The 21,055-nt window shown below is 47.1% G+C and overlaps 1 protein-coding gene across 10 annotated transcripts in view; it reads left to right on the top strand.

The window, feature by feature from the left end:
• FBXW2 (F-box and WD repeat domain containing 2) overlaps positions 1-21,055 on the top strand; it is a 434,117-nt gene that overhangs the window by 303,029 nt on the left and 110,033 nt on the right. For all 10 annotated transcript variants that reach the window (XM_069609490.1, XM_069609495.1, XM_069609489.1 and 7 more), the window contains one exon: positions 13,810-13,979. In XM_069609490.1, the coding sequence (XP_069465591.1) occupies positions 13,810-13,979 (170 nt within the window). The remainder of the gene's footprint in view (positions 1-13,809; positions 13,980-21,055) is intronic.

Genomic DNA, 21,055 nt, shown 5'->3' with positions numbered 1-21,055 from the left:
CCACGCCATTACAGTGGCTACGGACATCGCCGACACCGGTTTCCGTCAGTTGGGCAACGCCGTTTGCCTGAGAAGACGAGGATGGCTCAGGGCGACGGATTTCCGCCAGGACGTTCAGACCAAGGTTTTGGACATGCCCTTCGATGGGAACAACCTTTTTGGCAAGGCGGTTGATGAATCCCTTCAGGCGATCAAGACGGACACGGAGACGACCCGTGCACTGGGTGTGCTCCAACAACGACGGCCGTCCTTTCGGAGCTCCGGAGGCAGACAGGGTGCCTCCAAGGGAGCCGGCAGCAGCTCCTCTACTTACCGTCAAGCGGCAAGGTCTTCGTCGCAGGAGGCCTACAGGGGACGCGGCAAGTCAGGTGGATCCCGCCGTCGTCGCCAAGGTGGTCAAGGAGGCAAAGCGGCCTCCAAGCCAGATCGAACCGTCCGTCGGGTCGGGCCCCCTCCGAAGCACCCCGGTGGGAGGCCGGCTGACGAATTTCGTCGGCGTGTGGGAGTCCATCTCCACCGACAGTTGGGTGCTGGACACCCTGGCTCTTCGGCACGCCCTCGAGTTCCAGAAGAGGTGCTCCCGCATTCCTCCCGAGGCCAGGAAGGAAAATCACGTCCCTCAACTGCTGTTGGAAGTACGGGCGATGCTCAGGAAAGGTGCCATCGAGCTCGTCCCGAAGAGATACTCAAGATACTTCCTCGTGAGGAAGAAGACAGGAGGATGGCGTCCCATCCTGGACCTGCGACGACTAAACAAATACATCAAGGCACAGAAGTTCCGGATGGTCACCCTCCAGCACGTGCTGGGACAGCTGGAGGAGGGCATTTCCTGTCGTCGTTGGACTTGGAGGATGCTTACTTCCACATCCCTATTCTAAAGAGGTTGTGTTGAGCTATGCCTTGATAGTGCGCCGAAAAATAATGGAATGGCAAGTAGTGATGATTAATCAATTCCTGTTTATTTTTGTGATGTTAGAGCCTTTGTGGATGACACGTGTTTCGGCAGAGCTGCCTTTATCGAATCCAGGCTATATAGATAGCTCATAAGTCACTGCATAATGCATAAAGGTGCTGAAGTTCACAGGGATGAATCCCTCCTGATACAAAGAAGACTTCTTTGTATCAGGAGGGATTCATCCCTGTGAACTTCAGCACCTTTATGCATTATGCAGTGACTTATGAGCTATCTATATAGCCTGGATTCGATAAAGGCAGCTCTGCCGAAACACGTGTCATCCACAAAGGCTCTAACATCACAAAAATAAACAGGAATTGATTAATCATCACTACTTGCCATTCCATTATTTTTCGGCGCACTATCAAGGGATAGCTCAACACAACCATTATATATTGTCACAAACGGAGTGGAGGGACTCTAAGTCTCCGTAGTAGCTAAACCTGGTGCGACGCAAGATCTTTAACATCACCTCAACTCTCATGGACAAACCCTTTTAATTTAACGGGGCGCGTAGGTACTGCAGCAGGTGTTATCACAAACAGTCCCTCACCAAGAATGCTATTCTAAAGAGGCACCGAAAGTTCCTCAGGTTCGTGGTCAAAGGGCGGCACTACCAGTTCAAGGCCCTCCCGTTCGGATTAAAATCGGCACCCAGGGTGTTCACCAAGTGCCTAGCACCGGTGGCGGCGCGGCTGCGCCTGCAGGGGTTCCAGGTCTACCCCTACCTGGACGACTGGCTCATACGGGCAAGGACAAGGGAGCTCGCCGTGGAACACACTGCAAAGTCTGTCCAGCTGCTCACGGACCTGGGGTTCTCCATCAACTTTCCAAAATCCCACCTGGTCCCGTCGCAAGTCGCCCTGTTTCTGGGAGCACAGCTCGACACAGTGGCGCGGGGGGCCTCACCGTCGGAGGAAAGGATAAGGACCATCCTAGGAAAGGTGCAACATCTACTGGCCAAGGACGTGGCCAGAGTGAGGCCTATCAAGTCCCTCCTCGGAATGATGTCCTCCTGCATTTATCTGGTGCCCCATTGCAGACTTCGGATGCGGCCCTTGCAAGAATTCCTCGACGCCCACTGGATCCAGACGGGCGGCTTCGAGGACAGGATCTCGCTCGACGAAACGTTCCGTCAGGCGATACGATGGTGGGGTGTCCGCGCTCATCTGACAGCGGGAACAGGCTTCCTAGCCCCGGCCCACCAGGTGACGGTGACGACGGATGCCTCCCTGGAAGGTTGGGGAGCGCACACCGGGGGCCTCCACGCAAGAGGCCTTTGGTGCTCGGAGGAGAAGACTCTCCACATTAACATCTTGGAGCTCCGCGCAGTGTTCTGGGCCCTCAGATCCTTTCAGGGCCTTCCTTCCGTCCCTCAAGGGCAAGGTGGTGAGGATCTTCACCAACAACACCACCGCAATGTTTTACATTCGGAAGCAGGGCGGAACCAGATCCCCTGCCCTGTCCAAGGAAGCCCAGGATCTGTGGCATTGGGCCATCGCACAAGGGATGTTTCTGGTACCCTTCAATCTGGCAGGGATAGAAAACACCATCGCCGACTCACTCAGCAGGGAGCTGCGCTCGTGCCACGAGTGGGAACTGTGCCAGGATCAAGTGGACCGACTCTTCCGACGATGGGGCGAACCCCAGATCGATCTCTTCGGTGGCGAACTCCAAGTGCCGGAGGTGCGCCAGCAGGTCTCCTCAACCGAGGAGAATGGGCGATGCCTTCTCATTCACCTGGGACGGCGTGTTCCTTTATGCATTCCCGGCGTTGCCGTTGCAACTCCGGGTCATCAACCAGCTCAAGAGGTCCCGGTGCAGGATGATCCTCGTTGCACCGGCGGGGCCGAGGCAGATCTGGTTCCCGGACCTCTTCTCTCCAGAGAAGGAGGCGCCATTCTTCATCACGAACCAGAGTCGCTGAACTTGCAGGCCTGGCTCCTGCAGCACTAGAATTTGGAGGATACGACATCCCGGCCGACTGCAGAGAGGTTCTTGCAAAGGCCAGGGCATCCTCAACTCTCAAGTGTTACGGACACAAATGGAAGAGGTTCTATCTCTGGTGCCGGGCACAGAAGATTAACCCTCTGCAGATTACGGCCCCTCAAGTATTGCCATACCTACTGTCTTTGGCCAAGGCTGGCCTATCTCACGCTTTCATCAAGGTACATCTGGCTGCCGTCTCACGTTACACCAGAACTACAGGACGGGCGTCCTTGTGGTCTCATCGTCGAAGGAATTTATGAAAGGACTGTTCCGATCATTCCCGCCGGTGAAAGCTCCCACGCCGGGGCAGGGGCCCAATGTGGTACTAACTAGGCTCATGGGGGGGCCCCATTCGAGCCTATGCATTCAGTGCCGTTGAAGTTTCTGTCGTGGAAGACAGCATTCCTCGTGGCCATCACCTCTGCATGACAAGTTGGAGAGATCCAGGCCCTGTCTTGCAAGCCTCCATACTTGACTTTTCACGACACGAGGGTGGTGCTGAGGACGCACCCCACCTTCATGCCCAAGGTGCCGTCGGACATCCACCTCCACTAGCCCTTGGTGTTGCCAGTTTTCTTCCCGTCGCCTTCGTCGCCGGCTGAGAGGACTCTGCACTCACTAGATGTAGCTAGAGCGCTGAAGTTCTACGTGGATCTCACAAAGAGTTTCCGGAAGACATCACAGCTGTTTGTGAACTTTGGACCTGTGAATCAAGGGAAGGCTCTCTCGAAGACTTCCATTTCCAGATGGCTCTCCGGCTGCATCATGCACTGTCACCGGTTGGCAAACCGACCGCTGCCCGGCCGTCCGAGAACCCATTCGACCAGAGCGATCGCTGCTACTACGGCGTTCCTGTCTGGTGTGCCCCTGCTCGACATCTGCAGGGCTGCTACGTGGAGGTCGACGCACACCTTCACGAGATTCTACTGCGTCGACTGGGATTCCAGGGAGGAGTCCAGAGTCGGCCAGGCAGTGCTGCGCAACCTGTTCGCCTAAGGTGAGCCTGGTGAGGAGGTAAGAGTTGCTTAATGTTGAGTTGTTGTATTGCTTGATATTGAGCCTTGTGCCACCTCCCGTGGTTGTGCATGTGTATACTGCTATGTATTCTTATATTCATGAGCATGTGAATCCATGCCAGACCCCAGGCTGGAGAAGGAACAAGTTACTTACCTGTAACTGTTGTTCTCCAGCATGGGTCTGGCATGGATTCACATGCGAACCCTCCCGCCTACCCCTCTGCGGCTCTTCACTTGGTCATACTGCCACTTCACGCGCTACCAAATCTGAGGATGGCTGCCAGGGGTGGGGCTTAGAGAGAAGGCAGTCATTGGCTGGGGGCAGTATGACCCAGAGACCAGTGATTGGTTACTACTGAGAAAGACAGATCAGAATAGAAACTGATATTGATTTTTTTCTATACCGAGGATTCCCGGCCTGACGGGGAATATTCATGAGCATGTGAATCAATGCCAGACCCCATGCTGGAGAACAACAGTTACAGGTAAGTAACTTGTTCCTTCTGGCAGACGTACTCGGCAGAGATTTTCCTCTTCCCGAAGAATACGAATGGCGTCTGCACGAAGACATTGTATCCAACGTCTTCGCAGACTGGGGCTTCCCAGAGATCGACCTGTTCACAACTCAGGAGAACGCCCAATGCCAAGACTACGCCTCCAGGTACCCCCAGAACTGCTCCAAGGGGGAACGTTCTCTGGATTACATGATCAGGGAAATTTGTCTACGCTTTTCCCCCCTGACTCCCCTTCTCAAAATGGTAGTGCACAAGATGCACCAGGAACCAGTTACCATGATACTGGTGGCCCCCATGTGGGCCCGCCAACCCTGGTTCGCTCATCTGATGGAAATGTCCCTCTCCCCACCAGTGAAACTACCCTGCCCGTACAACATGTTTTCTCAGGACAGGGTTGAGACCCTACACCCATGCCCACAAACTCTAAACTTAGCAGTTGGCTCCTGAGGTCATAGAGTTTGGACACCTACAGCTCCCTCAAATGTGCATGGACATACTCAGGAAAGCTAGAAAACCGAATACACGTTATTGCTATGCCAGCAAATGGAAACATTTTGTCATCTGGTGTAATTCCAAGGGTGTCAATCCCATCGATTGCTCACCCACACGTATTGTGCTGTACCTAACCCATCTCTTGGACACTGGGTTGGTCTTCAATTCCCTAAAGGTTCATCTGGCTGCACTGTCAGCCTACACCACATCACAACAAAAGGTGTCGTGGTGGTGGAAGATACCGGTGATTAAGGCCTTTATCGAAAGGGTTAAGAGGATTTATCTTCCCATTTCTCACCTAGCCCCTGAGTGGGGATCTAAATGTGGTTTTAGCCTATGCATAAAGCAAGTCTAAAAGATCTGTCTCATAAAACGGCCTTCCTAGTGGCTATCACTTCTATCAGAAGGGTTAGCGAACTACAGGCACTTTCTGTTCTAGTCCCCTTTCACAGTCCACAAGGATAAGGTAGTTCTGCGCACGCACCCCAGATTTGCACCTAAATTCATATTGAGGTTCCACGTGAACCAGTCGATTGAACTACCTACCTTTTTCCCACTAGCATGGCTGAAAAAAGCCTACACACACTAGATGTGCGCAGGCCAGTAATGTTCTACCTGGCGAAAACTAAACCACTGAGGAAAACAAACCAATTTTTTGTTTCAGTGGCAGTTGGTAGAGCAGGAGATCCTGTCTCTAAGTCCGCTATCTCAAGGTGGATTGTCAAATGCATCACACTGTGTTACACTCTTGCTGAGAGAACTACCCTTCAAGCCTAGAGCACACTCTACTCGAGGCACTGGGGCATTCATTGCAAATGTTCGCCTCGAGTCCATTTACAAAGCGGCAACCTGGAGTTCTGTACACACCTTTACAAAACACTATTGCCTAGACACTCATTCTAGGTCTGATTCTCAGGTGGGACAAGCAGTAGTAAGACGTCTTTTCTCTACTGTTCTTTCTCACAACCCACCTCCAACTCCGGGTACTGCTCGCTAGTCTATGCACTGCATGTGATTCTAAGCAGATTAACCAGTATCAGAAGACATGCATTACTTACCGTAATAGCATTTCTGATGATTGTATCTGCTTAGATTCACAAGCGCCCTCCCTTCCTCCCCGCTCGGGGTGGAAGGAACAGACGTCTTACTACTTTCTCTCTTTATGTACTCACTCACTATAGCCTTGGGCTCCCTCATATGGCAGAAAAAATACAATCTGAGGGACCTCGGCACGTGACGTGTAGTGTACCCAAAATCCCTCACGTTAGGGATAGTGTTAGACGTCCCCTTTCGGGTCCCCGAAAGACCAGATGCAATACTTTGCGGCTATCACTGGATGTCGGACTATATGCACAGCATGTGAATCTAAGCAGATACAATCATCAGAAATGCTATTACGGTAAGTAATGCATGTCACCTTGAACTTTCTTTCGCACTTTGCGTGTGTTGTATTACTTCTTATGACCTTCTATGATGTAATCACCATACTCGCTTCCTTTCTGTAACCTGAAGCACCATAACCATTTTCTTAAGTAAAGGCGCCTAGATACTCCTGGGTTTTGTGCGCTATACAAATACTAAAATAAATAAAAAATAAAATAAGGTAAATTGAACATTGTTAGGAACTTAATGACATTTGTGGGGAAAAGAAGCTAAAGAGTAAGCCTGAGCTGGAAATAGAGCAGAACGTTACTTCTGGAACACTGTTTTGTTTATGGTTGACATCCCTACACATTGTTTTGTCTTGGTTGTGAGGGCAAGTATACGTTTGGACACAGACTATTCAGTTGAACGTCCTGACTGACTTTCCTTAGTTTCGTTAGGTAGGGAAATCCCACCTAGCGTGTAGGGCAAGATAAGCCTTACTCCATCATGAAATTTTCTTTAATGTAAGCCTGTTCTTTATTTTATTGGACATTTGTAAGGTGCCTATACACAGGTGTTTCCAGGAGCCACAAGACAGGGTGGACGTGCGGGGTGAGGGTGACATGGGAATCATAAGAATAGAACAAATACGGTTACATTGGCCTTCTGACAATCCTACCGTGGAAGTGCATGACAAGGTGAGAAGTGCAAGGTGGAGGGGAGAAGATGAAGTGCAAGAGAGGGGTACCCCTATAGGTGAACTACTCAAGACATTGAATCTGTTGTCTGTCTCCTTCCATAATGCCAATCTCACAAGGGCTAGGATAGGATTTCGGACACAGGACATTTGCTTAGTACATCTTGACACAGGACAGACCCTTAGTTTTGGTCGAGGTAGGGAAATACCACCTAGATTAGGGAGAGTGAGGCATTTCCCAACCCCTTTATTGTTTAATAAAATTCTTTAACAAATACCATAAGTCCTCTGTGTCTGTGTCACATTCTGGTTCCTTACAATATCAACTTTTGTAGAGTAAGTTGCGTCCTTGCCAAAACCGCTGCGTTGTTCACACATAACAAAACAGGCAGACGGCGCCTGACTATGCAAGCGACATCAGGGGTCAACGCTTTTAAAATGCAGGCTAGCTCATTAATAAATACGTCAGGATGCTGATATGCACCCTTGCCGAGCTCCATTCTTAATGGAGAATCTGCATGTCCGATGGCACTTGATATCGTTTCTTACTTATCCTATGCGCTGTGTAAACTCCAATTATTGGATAAATAAGATAAGGTGGAATACCCATGGTAGTTGGCCTACCCCATAATGTCTTCCTATCAACACAGTTAAAGGCTGTCAAATGGTCCATATATGGCACATTGTAATTATATTCACTTGGACTTGGACTCTGCCAAATCCTCCTCCTTTCACAATCTCCCGTAAAAACTTTAATCTATCCTCCAAGCTTTGCTCACACCTTCTAAGCCAATATATTTTTCTGTGCTTTCTGCTAATGACTTTGCTCACTAATTTTCCTCTGAAACATCTAGAATTCGTGAAACGGCCCTACTCTATCTCACCCCCCACCCTCCTGGCCACCACCTCTCCCCGTGCTACTCTTATTTAATTCCCTCCTACTAAATTAGAACCCATCTTTCGAAGGGCCATCCTATCTAGCGCTCCTATTGACCCATTTGATCCTCAAATGGTCAGACTTGGTCTGTCTCCTGCCCTTATCTCTCTGAGCTCTTTTACTGCTCGATCCGCGCTAGTCTCTTCCCTGCCTCCTTCGTATTGTAAACTCTGATACTCACGACTCCAAACTCTTCCCTACTCATATTTTTCAACCCTTCTGCCACTTTCAACACTGCACTGTCAACCACTCCTTCATTCTTCACAACCTTGGGTATCACAAATCTGCTCTCCTTTGTAATGCTCAATACCTGTAAGGTTGCACCTTTAAAATCTCCTGGAAATCTCAAACCTCTGACCCCCATGCCACCGCTCACCCAATCAGCATCCCTCAAAGAGCCACCCGAGATTAGGTTCTTTTATTTCTAGGTGCGCATCTCGTGCTGCTTGGGGTTAGGTCCATTTGTGAGGTTTGGTCCCTTACCTAGACCCTGTCCTTGACTTCTCTTAATTTTCCCCTTACCTTTGTTCATTCTTTACTACAACTCCTGGAATAAGATGAACTCCTGTACAAGGGTAAGATGGTAGGTGGAGGAGCTTTTTTGTACGCAATTTCCCTTATGTGACGAATCCAGGAAGTTCATCCCTTCTCCTCAAGGGTGAGCCACCCCCTTTGCGACTACAGAGGCGAGTTTGCTACGCAATGCCCTTTGGGGCAAGGAATGCACAAGTAGACTATATCTATTTGGTAGTTATATAGGAGTTGAACATGGCAATCGGACACAGGGCCCCCTTGATTGTGGACCGCCAAAAGAGGACAAAAACCGGCAGAAGAGTGCTGATTTCCTGCAGCATCAGTGTAGCTCTGAGCAGAGAGAGGAGACCTGGAGCCACAGACCACGCGGGCCACAAAGGAGTCGAGGACAAGGAGCCAGATAGTCTGCTTCCATCCATGAACCCCACTGCTGGAGACAAGGTGCAAGTCAGCGCACAGCGTTGGCTGGAGGGCGACAACCCTATCAGAAAGGGCTAGAAAAGCCTGATGCTGAGTCTAGGTTGAATGCACAAGATCCCACAAGGGGGTAAGAACAAACCGGCAGAAGCGGCTAGAGAAGCCGATGGCCCAGTAGTGGCTGAGAACACGAAAACCCCATGAGGGGGGCAAGGACAAACCAGCAGAAATTACTGGAAAAGCTTGTGACCCTGTCTGGGCTGAGAGAGTGAATGCCCCATGCAAGGGTGAGAGTATTGAAGCAGAGCTGAAGAAGCCCATAGCCTAGTGTGAATTGAAAGCATGAATTACCCCACAGAGGTGTGGGGTGGGAATCTCGGGGCCCAGTCAAGGCTGAGAGTGAGAATACCCCACAAGGGGATGAAACTGAGCAACCAGATAAGTCGGGAATAGCCCATAGACCACCTGTAGCTGAGAGCAGGATTGTATCGACCTGTAGCCAACATGAGACTGAGAAGGAAGATGACCAGTAGGCCCTACTGACGAACTTGGTCATAGCTGTGAACCCTGGGCTTCACAGGTAAGACTAAATCCTGGGAGATGGGATAAAGCAAGGAACTATGTGAAGCATTTGACATTTTGTTTGCTTAAGCAAGGAACACCAAGAGTCCGTTTTGGAGATCCCTTCGAAGGATTGGAAGGGGAACTGAGAACTCATGGGTGGGTGTCAGTTTCTTTCTTTATTTTTTTCTTTTTTTTTCTTTTTTTCCTCTCCCTCCCACCCGGTGGACTGACTAGCTCTCTTGTGGATACCTGGCCAGAAGCATTGCCATTCTGTGGTTGCAACCAGAACTCACCTTGCTCCCCGTCTATGAACTGTCCTGAAGAGGCTTGCATTTCTTCATTGGCAGGGTTTGCATCTTGCATCTGGACCTGACCGGAAGAATCCTTGCACCCCAGCTTCTGGGCACCTCTCACCGGAACAAACTGTGGGAAATCTAACCTCCAGCGACTCCCGACCCCCATTTTGTCACCTGGGAAAATCTGAGTTTGGGGGGGAGGGGAGAAATGGAAAGCATTTGTCTCCTCCTGGCCTCCATGGGATAACACTAGGAACCAGGCCCTTTGTATCCCAACATTTCATTCCACTGCCTTTTTGTCGAAACTGGTTTGTATCATAAGAAAGATTAGAACACAACCGATTTGCATACAAAGATCACCGAACAGCACCACCACTAAACATCACAAACTGTGAATCACTCCTTCTGCACCACCAAACCAACCTGTAATTTCTACTCATCTACAGACCGCCGACATACAACCCTACTTTAAAGGAAAAACTTGTGAACGCATCACCAACATCGCCATAAAATATGACTAGCTGATCATACTAGGAGATTTCAAAAGCTGGTTTATAGAAGGAAACACCAACTCACCTAAAACCCTAACAAATCAACTTGCGACGATGCATCTACAGCAATTGGTCAAAGGAGCAACCCAGCAGGGCACACGATTTAGATCCTCTGAGGCAACCACCCCAGAATAGCCTTTGTGATTCTCCCACCAACGCGAAAACTAATTCACCTCCCAAAAACTCCTCCAATTCAGAAAAGGAACTGAAAATCAATAAACATTGCAGCACTGAACACTAGACTGGAATCCACAAAACCATCAAACACCGTCTTGGACCCATCCAACATCAAAGAAAGAACTGAAAAAATCCAAAAATGGATCATAAAAACACTAGATGACATTGCATTGGAAAAAGTATTCTCCCCCTCACTAAAGAAAACAATGGCGAGATGGTTTACACCCACCTCAGAGCAAAAGAAGAAACACCCACAGCTGAAGAAAACGAATAGGAAACTGTAACAACATTGGTGGAAAAACTACGATCAACAGAAAAAAATCACACACAAGACAGATATGACTGTACAAAGCCGAAATACGCCAAGCAAAAAACAATGTTACAACAAACGCAAGCAACAAGCAGAAAGAGATGTGCAACATCCTTAACAAGCTAAGAAACTCAACTGGTTGCAACAACACACCCACAACCGCACAAAAATGTTGCAATGACCTTGCAGGACACTTCAAAAGCATAATCAAAAACATCCAACAAGTCACCAAGAGCATGCATAAAAACACAAACAACTCCCCTAAGCATCCAATGCCAGAACCAACTACCAAACTAAACAACTACTCCCCATTTTCGACAGAAATATTCACAAGCCTAGTGAACAAAAGCCACAGATCCTCGTCACCAGAAGGTCCTTGCCCTCTAGACAAGTACAAGAGAATCCTCACTCAAAAAACACCTGCAGAATACTTCAACCATTCATTTGCAACAGGAAATGTGCCGTGAGCCTTCAAATCAGCATACATCAAGCCACTTCTTAAAGACCCATCGGGAAACACAGAATACCTAACCAACTACAAACCAATTTCAAACATCCCATACCCGGCAAAACTCTTAGAAGGCTGAGTTTACGAACAAATCCTGAAACATGTAGAAAACAATCGAATACTAGACCAGGCACAAGTCGGCTTCACACCCATGAGAGGAACAGAAACAGCAGTATTATCCTGTGGAATGATCTAAAAATCAGTGCAGACTCCATCGTCACTAATACTACTAGATGCATCGGCAGCCTTCTACACAGTCTACCACAATACACTCAACAATAGACTCCAAGAAATAGGAATTTGCAACACAGCATTACTATGGTTAAAATCCTTACTAGTGGAAAGAACATAAACAACGTAGCTAAACCTCTTCAACTCGGCACCCCGCAAAACAAGCTGCCGAGTTCCACAAGCCTCCTCACTCTCACCACTGCTCTACAACATCTACATGACTCCTCATCAAAAGACATGGTCTCACTTGCTACAACTATGCAGACGACACACCAATCATCTACAAAATCAACGCTAGTAGAGGACAAGGCCCAACCCTTATCAACTGCCTTTCAGAAACAAACCATTCAATGAGTACCAACATCCTTAAACTCAACCCGGACAAAACAGAAACCATGATCGCACCCAACGACCCGTTGAACCAAAATCACATTCCATGGCCTACTGGAATGGGGACTCGAGCAGATCTTTCCAAAGTGGTTAAAACCTTGCAATATTATTGGATGACTTAACACGAAATGCGAGTCAACGGAGTAGTAAAGAAGTGCTTCTTCCACCTACATACAGTCAAGTGATACTACCTTTCTTCACCTTCCCACATAGAACACTCACCATCATCTCCCCCGTGTCTAGAGTAGACTATGCCAACAGCATGTATCTTGGAATGCCAGACTACCTTACCCAAAAACTACAGCAAATGCAGAATGTAGCAGCAAGACTACTCCTCTCACTCACTGAGAGAGAACAAAAATCAAGTCCGCATTGAAGAACCCTACATTGGCTACCATTCCCAAAAATGTTTTTCTTCAAAACCCTCTGCATAACTCAGTGCAACCCACGGCCAAGAAGCTGAATTCATACAGGGAAATATCTCAATCTACTAACCAAACAATACCAAGGTCCAGCAACGACATTCGCCTGAAACCAAAACAATACTTAAAGCAGAAATTTGGTGGATCAGCTTTCTCTGGCAGCTTGGCAACACTTTTGAACTCATTCCAGAAGGAACTCGCAACAGCAGACCACCTAAAGGTCAGAAAAGTGCTAAAAAACATGGCGCTTAAATTCACCAAGCTAAACAGGAAACACAGTCGAATGGAAACAGCCAACACAACACAAGACCAATGCCCAAAAAAACTAAATCTGGATACCCCAACGAAATAAAGCATTTTAGCACAAACCACTATAGAATAGGAACCCTGCCAGACCAACATAACCACCGCATATAAGGGTACAGACTGCTAACACTAACAAAAGCATTCCGATGTCCTGCATACTCAGTCAAACACCAAACAAAACACACACATACCTCTGCCACAGCAAACACCTAAAACCACTACAAAATGCACACTCGACAGCAGCCAACTAAACACACACTACAGAAAACTAAACCATTGCACACACACTCGTACAGTAAACAGCACCTAACCCTTACCAACTAATAACAAGCCCGGCACACAGTACTGTTTTTTCCAAACTGAAGCTTCCAACAACACATCAAAGCTTTCTAGCGCTTTCCCTCTCCATTCCACTAACTAAGCCCTCCCAACTTTTCAGATCCACCAGAGTGCCTGGAGACCATGAAAATGGCAGCGGTGCGCGGTATAAATCACAATAACATAGCTCCACAAACATTTAAAAACTCAAGACATTTTACCTGTTTAAAGGCATCCACCAGAACCTTCTGTGTCTTTTACAGTGGAAGAAGAGGAAAGCTGTCCGAACACATGCACAACGTTTGTAAATAAAAACCACAACATCCCCAATGTCGAGCACTTTTTGAACCTTAACACATGCTGTTTGAAAACACAGCTTGAACTCCATCCATTTGCCTCCACTTTTATGATGTAGGAGACTCATCCCTACACACCCTGGATAATGCATGTAAAAGTAACACAATGGAGCCGAGGTTGAGATTGACTAGAGTTGTAAAAGCATATATTTGGCAAAGTATTTACTTTTACTGCTTTCAACATATGTAAAAGCTTATTTAAGTTTAGTGAGGTTTCGTGTTGATATTTATAGAATGCAAACCTAGCTATAAATTTGGTAATGCGATTGATGGTACCCTACTTTTTTGTTGCTGCTTTTATTTGCCTGCATAGTTTATAGCTTTTATAGTATTGAATGTCTAAAGATCTTAAAGCGCTCAGTAGCTGCTGCATGGCAGCATGTGCCGCTAAATAATGATCTGCTAATTATCAACTGTATCTCTTTTCATATAAATGCAAACACTTTTCTCATTCTGTTGATAGATTTGGCCAATTGGAAGAGAGATTAACTGCAAGTGCTTAACAACACTGTATGCATCAGAGGATCGAAGCATTTGTTTGCAACCTAGACTTCACTTTGATGGCAAATACATTGTATGCAGTTCATCATTAGGCTTGCACCAGTGGGACATTGCCAGCTTCGAGATTCTCAGGTAACACTTTGGTTTCAAAATCATTTCTTTTTTTTGTATAAATGATTTATGACGCATGTTTTAATGAAAAGAGAAGCTGGGGAAACCTGCTTGTGAACCTCCGGCACTTGGTGTTCGTCGCTGTCGCAAACAGATCTATCTGGGTATTGCCCCATCTGCGGAACAGGTGATCCACTTGGTCCTGCTGAAGTTCCCTATGTGTGGCAAGCGCGTAGCTCCCTGCTGAGAGTCGGCGACGGTGTTGATCACTCCTGCCAGATGAAATGGGATGAGGAACATCCCCTGTCCCGTAGCACAGTGCCAAAAGTCCTGCGCCTCTTTGGAGAGCACCAGGGACCTGGTGCCCCCTGCTTCCTGATGTAGAACATTGTGGTGTTGTCCGTGAAGACCCGTACCACCTTGCCCTTGAGGGACAGAAGGAAGGACTTGAGGGCCCAAAACACTGCCCGCAGCTCCAAAACGTTGATGTGTAACCACTTCTCCGGTAGCCACATGCCTCTTGCATGAAGACTTCCTGGTGTGCGCTCCCCAACCCTCCAGGGAGGCGTCCGTCCTGAGTCTCTTGATGAAGTGGGGTCTGTTAATCCACGCCTCAGGACAGATGTGCGCGCCCTCCTCACCTCTGTATCGCTCGATGGAAACTCTTGAGTGCGATCTTGTACTCAAAGCTCCCCGATACTTGTATCCAACGGGCATCGGGGAACTCCTGCAGCGGACGCATCCATAGCCTGCACAGCCAAATGAGGTAAATGCATGACAACATCATGCCAACAAGGGACTTGATGGACCTCACCCTTGCTACCTTCAGGGTCAACAGCCGCTGTACCTTGCCCAAAATGGCCGCTGTCCTCGCCTCCGACAGACACCAGGCACGACACAGAGTCTGGATCCCTGAAACCACGCGTCCTGCGATGGAATCAAGCAGGACTTTGTGTAGTTCACTGAGAACCCCAGATCCGTCCGGAGTTGGACGGTCCTTGCCGTGTTTTCAATGGCACTGTCCTTTGAGCTTGCCCGGATGAGCCAGTCGTCCAGGTAAGGGTACACATGTTTGTTTATGTGCCTGCTTATAACGCGCCGGTAGCCCGCAGGCATCAGGCCACGTGGAACCGAGAACATTCAAATCACATAATACTTTCTGTTTGGCGAGATTTAAGAATTGTGGTGGTATGTTTGTATCATTGGAACAGGAAGGTTTTCAACAATTTCCTGAACCTCTGATAATTCACTTCTTGCCGTAGTACCATTGGCAGTTTGTTCCAATAATGTGTGGAAAGATTTCCATCGCCCACAAGCACAATTTGCACTGGGAATATTCAGCGTGCCCCTATCAGCTGATAGCCACTCCTCAGGCATCCTTGAGGAATATAGAGAGAAAATTGTTTCTTAAAATAACTCTAGGCCTTTCCATATATGCATTTATAGATTATCGTCATGGCCTTAAAATGTATTCTTTGCTCCATTCTTAACCAGTGTAGGTCTCTTCTCCCTGCTGATACATGTTCCCTATTTTTAATGCCCTTAACTATTCGAACTGCATTATTTTCCATAACTTGGCACTTTTGTATTTCCCTCTTTGTGGCTCCCACTAGAAGAGCGTTGCCGTAGTCAAGACGCGACAATATGATGGCTCTTGCTGTCGTTGCAGCAATGGGTTCATTAAAAAAATGGTCTTCTGGCTCTCAAACACATGTAGTAGGCATTATTTTTCTGCAAATAGTTAACCTGAGCCTCAGTTCCCACTGATGGTTCCACCATCATCCCGAGGGTTTTCACATAGGGTATCACTGGGATATTGGCCTCCTTGATGTTAAGTCTTATATTCTAACCCCAGCTTCCAAAAATCATGAATTCAGTTTGTGTTATTTAAACACATCCAATGATGCATCCATTTTTCTATAATGTGGTATTCTTCTGTTTTTTTTGCACTGTCGATGTTATAGTCTCCCTTTAGTTCGAAAATGAGCTGCGTATCATCAGCGTAATTTGTACAAAAAAATATACCAATGTGTTCTAAAAACTTGCAGAGGCTTCTCATGTATAGGTTGAACAATAAAGGCGACAAGCTTGCTCCCTGTGGAACTCCATATAAGATGGGGCCGGCCTCAGTAAATGTATCGCCCCAGTGTACTCTTGCACTCCTATCTTCCAAAAAGGATGACAGCCATGCCAGCACCCCAGGAGAGCAACCCGCTATCTTAACCAGTGCTTCCTGGAGGAGTTGGTGGTCCACCAAGTCAAAAGGGTGCTAAAATCCAGTAACATGAGAATACCTGTTTTACCTTTATCTAGTCTAGCATATGGGTCTGAAGATCGAGCCTAGCAGATTCAGTGCTGTGGGTGGCACGGAAACCTGATTGCTGTTCATGCAATAGCTTCCGATCTTCCACATGCTTTTGCAGTTTGTTGCAATTTTATCTAGAATTTCCAAGATGAAATTTGAATTCGTAGTAGGCTGTAGGTTACTGGGATCCTTAGGATCCAGCCCTGCTTTTTTTAACAAGGGGGTAATTGTTGCCTCCTTCATTTCGTTGTGTACCCACCCCTTCTCTGAAAGATGCATTGACCATCCTCGTCAGGACTGGGGAAAAGAGTTTGTTCTCCAGGATGATTTTGGTGGACAGAATGTTCTCTGCACAAGAGGTGGGTTTCATTTTGGCCATTACCTTACATAAATCATCCTCGGATATGGACGAGAAACTGAAGCGCTCCATTCCTTCCAAGTTCATGATTTCAGCTGGAGTAACTGGTGAGTCTCCCTTCGTTCTGGCTGAAATATTATTTTGAGCTTTATAGATCTCGGCTGCAAATGCTTCTTGCACACTATCACAGTCTTCCCTGGTGGGGGTGTGTGGCAGTGAAAGCATCTTTGGCTTTTCAATCCCCTTAATTATTTCAAACATTTTACTGGATGTGTTTGAGGCTTCCTCAATTTCTTTATTATAATAATTCTTCTTTGCTTCCTTGTCACCTTTCCTATATGTGTGATCTGTGATCTAAAGTTTATTTACTTGAGTTGGGTTCTGACGCCATGTTCTTTTTTTGGCTCGCTTCTCCTGTTTGAGTTTATTTAAATCCCCATTGTACCAGATTCAGTGGTCGTCATTTTTTCTCACCAATTTCTGTTTCAGTGGTGCATTCTCATCCACCAAGGCTTGCATGTATTTATATTTCTTCAGCATGCTCTCGCAGTCGTCTTTTTCAAGGAAAGGCTGTGCACTTTTCTGAAGGCATGGTTTCAATGTCTCCGGGCCGATATTTTTGATGTTTCTACTCCATACCTAAATATGGGGATTTTCATTTGATGTATGCGGGGTATTTAGTTGCACTTTGAACGTAACTGCGTAGTGATCCGAACATACACAAGGCTCCGTAGTGACTTTATAGGAATTCAGGTTATTAGTGAATACCCAGTCTAACTGGTTCCCTTGGGGAGTCGTGGGTTCTTTATTTAATAATGGAAATCCCAAGTTCTTCATGGCTTTTTCCAGCATTAATGCCTCATTATACTCTGTATTCCCTCTCCACCTGTTCCTATCTCCTACTAGCATAGTAGAAGTATTGGTCGATATGAGCCTGGTAGCTTGAGAGGTAACTTCGTTTTCGAAGCAAGAAACTAGGGAATGTGGTCGATATAAAACGATGATATTTAAGCTATCATTAGGTGTGTATGTACGTTTTAGTTGCATTGCTTCACAGCCTGTACATGCAAAGTCAGCCCTGAACATTTTCAACGTGTCTCTGGCTATGACAGCAACTCCTCCATTCTCTGTTTGTTATACATTATGTACTCTGGTACTGTATTTTCACACACTGGTCCAATGGGATCTTTCAGCCAGGTTTCTGTTATGCATAGTAAATCTAAATCTTTCTCTTTAATGAGGTCCTAAACCTTATGTGCATGTTTGTTTAAAGACTGCATATTTAGCAGCCCCACTTTCAGCCTAGCAGTGCTATATATATTATCACATTTCCTCTCACTTTCTTCTCCCTCTGCTTTTCTAGAGGGGCTACTTCTCCATGTCCGGTTTCTCCTTCCTGCACGGCTTTCAGTTGTGGCTCTATTGGTCTCCCCCATATGGCTCCCTCTGCTCTCTCCCCCATTTTCTACTGACTGGTGTTTACCTGCCTTCATTTCCTACAGCATGCAATAGATATTATGTATATCTGTGGTGTTTTAGCGGTTGTGATCTGTCAAACCGGCTTCACCTGGTAATACCGTTTCCAGACTATGAGCAAAAGTTCAAAGAATATAAAAAAAAAGGTACAGGTCTGAATTACTCTTACGTTTGGAACACCCCATGCACCTCCTTGCACAGACTGAAACAGACTGTGCCTGCCAGTGCGCGCTGGTGTGTTCGTAGGGAAGGGTTAGTAGGGAAGTATGGCTCTGGGACTACAATCCTTCTGGGGATTGTAGTTCTTTAGTGAAAAGAATGCAGGCTTTTACTTGCGTCTCGTCGAATATGGATTACAAAACAATTTAGGCACTGGAATCTTATTTGTATTTCAATTTTAGGGTTACACCCACTATAGCAGCTCTAAGTAACTCGCTAAAATTCTTGTTAAACAATTCTAATACAAGCTCAAATTTGTCAGTAAAACAGTGATAAAATTCTAAATTAAAAATTTGCGATGTAACCGATGTCCCTCAGGCACAGTCTTTGATAGTAAACAGACCGTGCACGGCGGATCCCTCGTAGACGCAGCTGCACCGGCGCCAGGCACTTGGTGAACACTCTTGGTGCCGTCTTCAGTCCGAAGGGAAGGGCCTTGAACTGGTAATGTCTTTGAACCACAAAGCTTAAGTACTTACCGTGGCTCTTGTGTATGGGGATCTGAAAATAGGAGTCTTCCAAGTCCAGCGACAATAGAAAATCCCCCTCTTCCAGCTGTCCTAGCACATGCTGAAGAGTCGCCATCCGAAACTTTTGCTGAGGTCCAGGATTGGCCTCCAACCGCTGGTGGTCTTTTTGACAAGGAAGTAACGAGAGTACACTCCGGAGCCCCGGGGCCTCTTTGGGGAAAAACTCTATTGCACCCTTTTTTTAGCATGGCCCGCACCTCCAGCAGAAGCTGAGGGACGTGGTTTTCCTGAAGGGCCACTTTTGGTGTACTGGGACACTTCCGTTGGAACTCTAGGGTGTGTCCGTGAGTGAGAGCGTCCAGCACCCAAAAGTCTGTGGAGATGGTCTTCCACACGCTGACGAAGTTCGCCAGCCAGCCTCCCACCGGGGTGTGTGGGATATATTGATCCACTCGACGGCATTGCCCCACATCATTAAGCTGCAATTGCGCAGAAACGACCACAAGGGCTGCGCTCGCTCCTGTGAACGCCACGGCTTATAACTGCGTTTTGCAACAACAAAGAAAAGGGCTGCACCATCCTGCCAAGCACACATCGGGCAGGATGGAACCAGGGGGGCACATTGAAGGAGATTGCCAGTGTGTTCCGGCATAAATTAAAGGAAGAAAGTGGAAAAAGCAGTGTTGCGTTGCTGCAAAAGCCAAAAAATCAATTGGAAAAGAAACCCTTTTTCACCTTTAAAAAAAATTTCTTTGACGCTAATTCCCTCTGTTCCTTAAAGCCACTGTGATTTAATAAGCCCTACCAAGCCTTCTGTGTGTCACTGTGCCTCAGCAAAACCAGGCATGATTCTGAATTGACAAGCCTATTCAAACTAACAAAAAAACAAATCAACCAGGAACCTTACTTTTTCTCACACGGGAAACAGTCATTTTCTCTGCAAAAGTATCCAAAACTCAACTGTTCAGAGAGATACTCTAACTAACGCCAGCATTTCAAGAGAATAACTATAGTTGCAGACAATGTGTGAATCTGCTGGAGATGAAAAGTTGAATTTAAAAAGGAAGGCCAGCTGCACCACGTGTAGGGGAAAACTTTTTTTTTTAAATTTGCTTTTGCAAACTAAAGAAAAACAAATGCCTATATGTGGCAACAGTACAGTTGTTACGCTCACCTGACTCCCACGGAGGCGCTGGCCTGGTTCGCGCTGCTGTGACCTCTTCTAAGGTGATGCGCAGGGTTCGGAAGACGGACTGGACTGGGCCCCCAAATCTGGCTTGTCTGGCTCGCAGAAGTATCCTTCTGTAGGTGAAAATGGGGGATTAACTGTCTGCGGGGTAATGCAATCGGCCTCCCACTTTCCCCTCTCACCCTCCTTGAAACCCTTCTGTGATTTCTCATAGCGTCTCACCTTAGGGTCTGGAAGGACGAGCTCTCCATCCTGCTTCTGATGCAGGGGCGCGTTGGTATCCAGTTACTTCACTGGATTTTCGGATTGGTGAGAACCAAACTTGCTTGGCTTCCAGGTAAGTTTTTTTGATAAGAGGTTCCCCTTGTGTCCATGCATTAATGTACTAATGCTAGTGTCTTTTTCCCCATTGGGGCCGGGGTACGGAATGCCGGGGTACAGGCACCGACCCGAGATGAGAGGTGAAATCCTTGTAGAAATCGGGTAAGTCTTTAATGAGCGTTTTTTGGTAATGTCTTTTCATTCGCTCATTAGCGCTGATGTCTCTTTTTCCCCTTAGGGGCCGGGGTCCGGAAATGCCAGGATGCGGCGCGGACCCGAAATGAAGAGGGAATAAATCAACAGGTAAGTCTTAAAGGCTAGTTCCGGGACCTTTTTTTTATTGTCCCTACGGTTCGGCCATGTGTTTTTAAGCATAAATCGGTAGATCGTAGAAAACTTTCCTATGGACCTTACCCGACTTTTCGTCCATTAACGCACTCGAAATCAGCCGCCATTTTGTGATAATCCTATCATTTCCCCCCATCGACCTGGCTCACCTGCGTTTGCGGCACTAAATCATATCCCCCGCCCCTGAAACAGACTTTATCAAAACATTCATATTCCCCGCCTCTATCCGTGACGTGACTGTGCTGCGTAGGCAAACGCGCCCAGGCGTCTTCTACGCGACTCCACACAGAACCCGGAAACCAACACAGATCAGCTCAGAACACAGCGCGCCACAATTCGGAATATGAAACTGTACTTTTAAATCAAACCGCAAGATTGTAAATTTGGTAAAGTACATTTATTTGACATCAA

Source organism: Ambystoma mexicanum, chromosome 8 (genome assembly GCF_040938575.1).
Source record: "Ambystoma mexicanum isolate Mex_15411 chromosome 8, UKY_AmexF1_1, whole genome shotgun sequence".
Taxonomy (NCBI): domain Eukaryota; kingdom Metazoa; phylum Chordata; class Amphibia; order Caudata; family Ambystomatidae; genus Ambystoma; species Ambystoma mexicanum.
The sequence above is the reverse complement of the archived record's forward strand: the minus strand, read 5'-3'. Positions and strand labels throughout refer to the sequence as shown.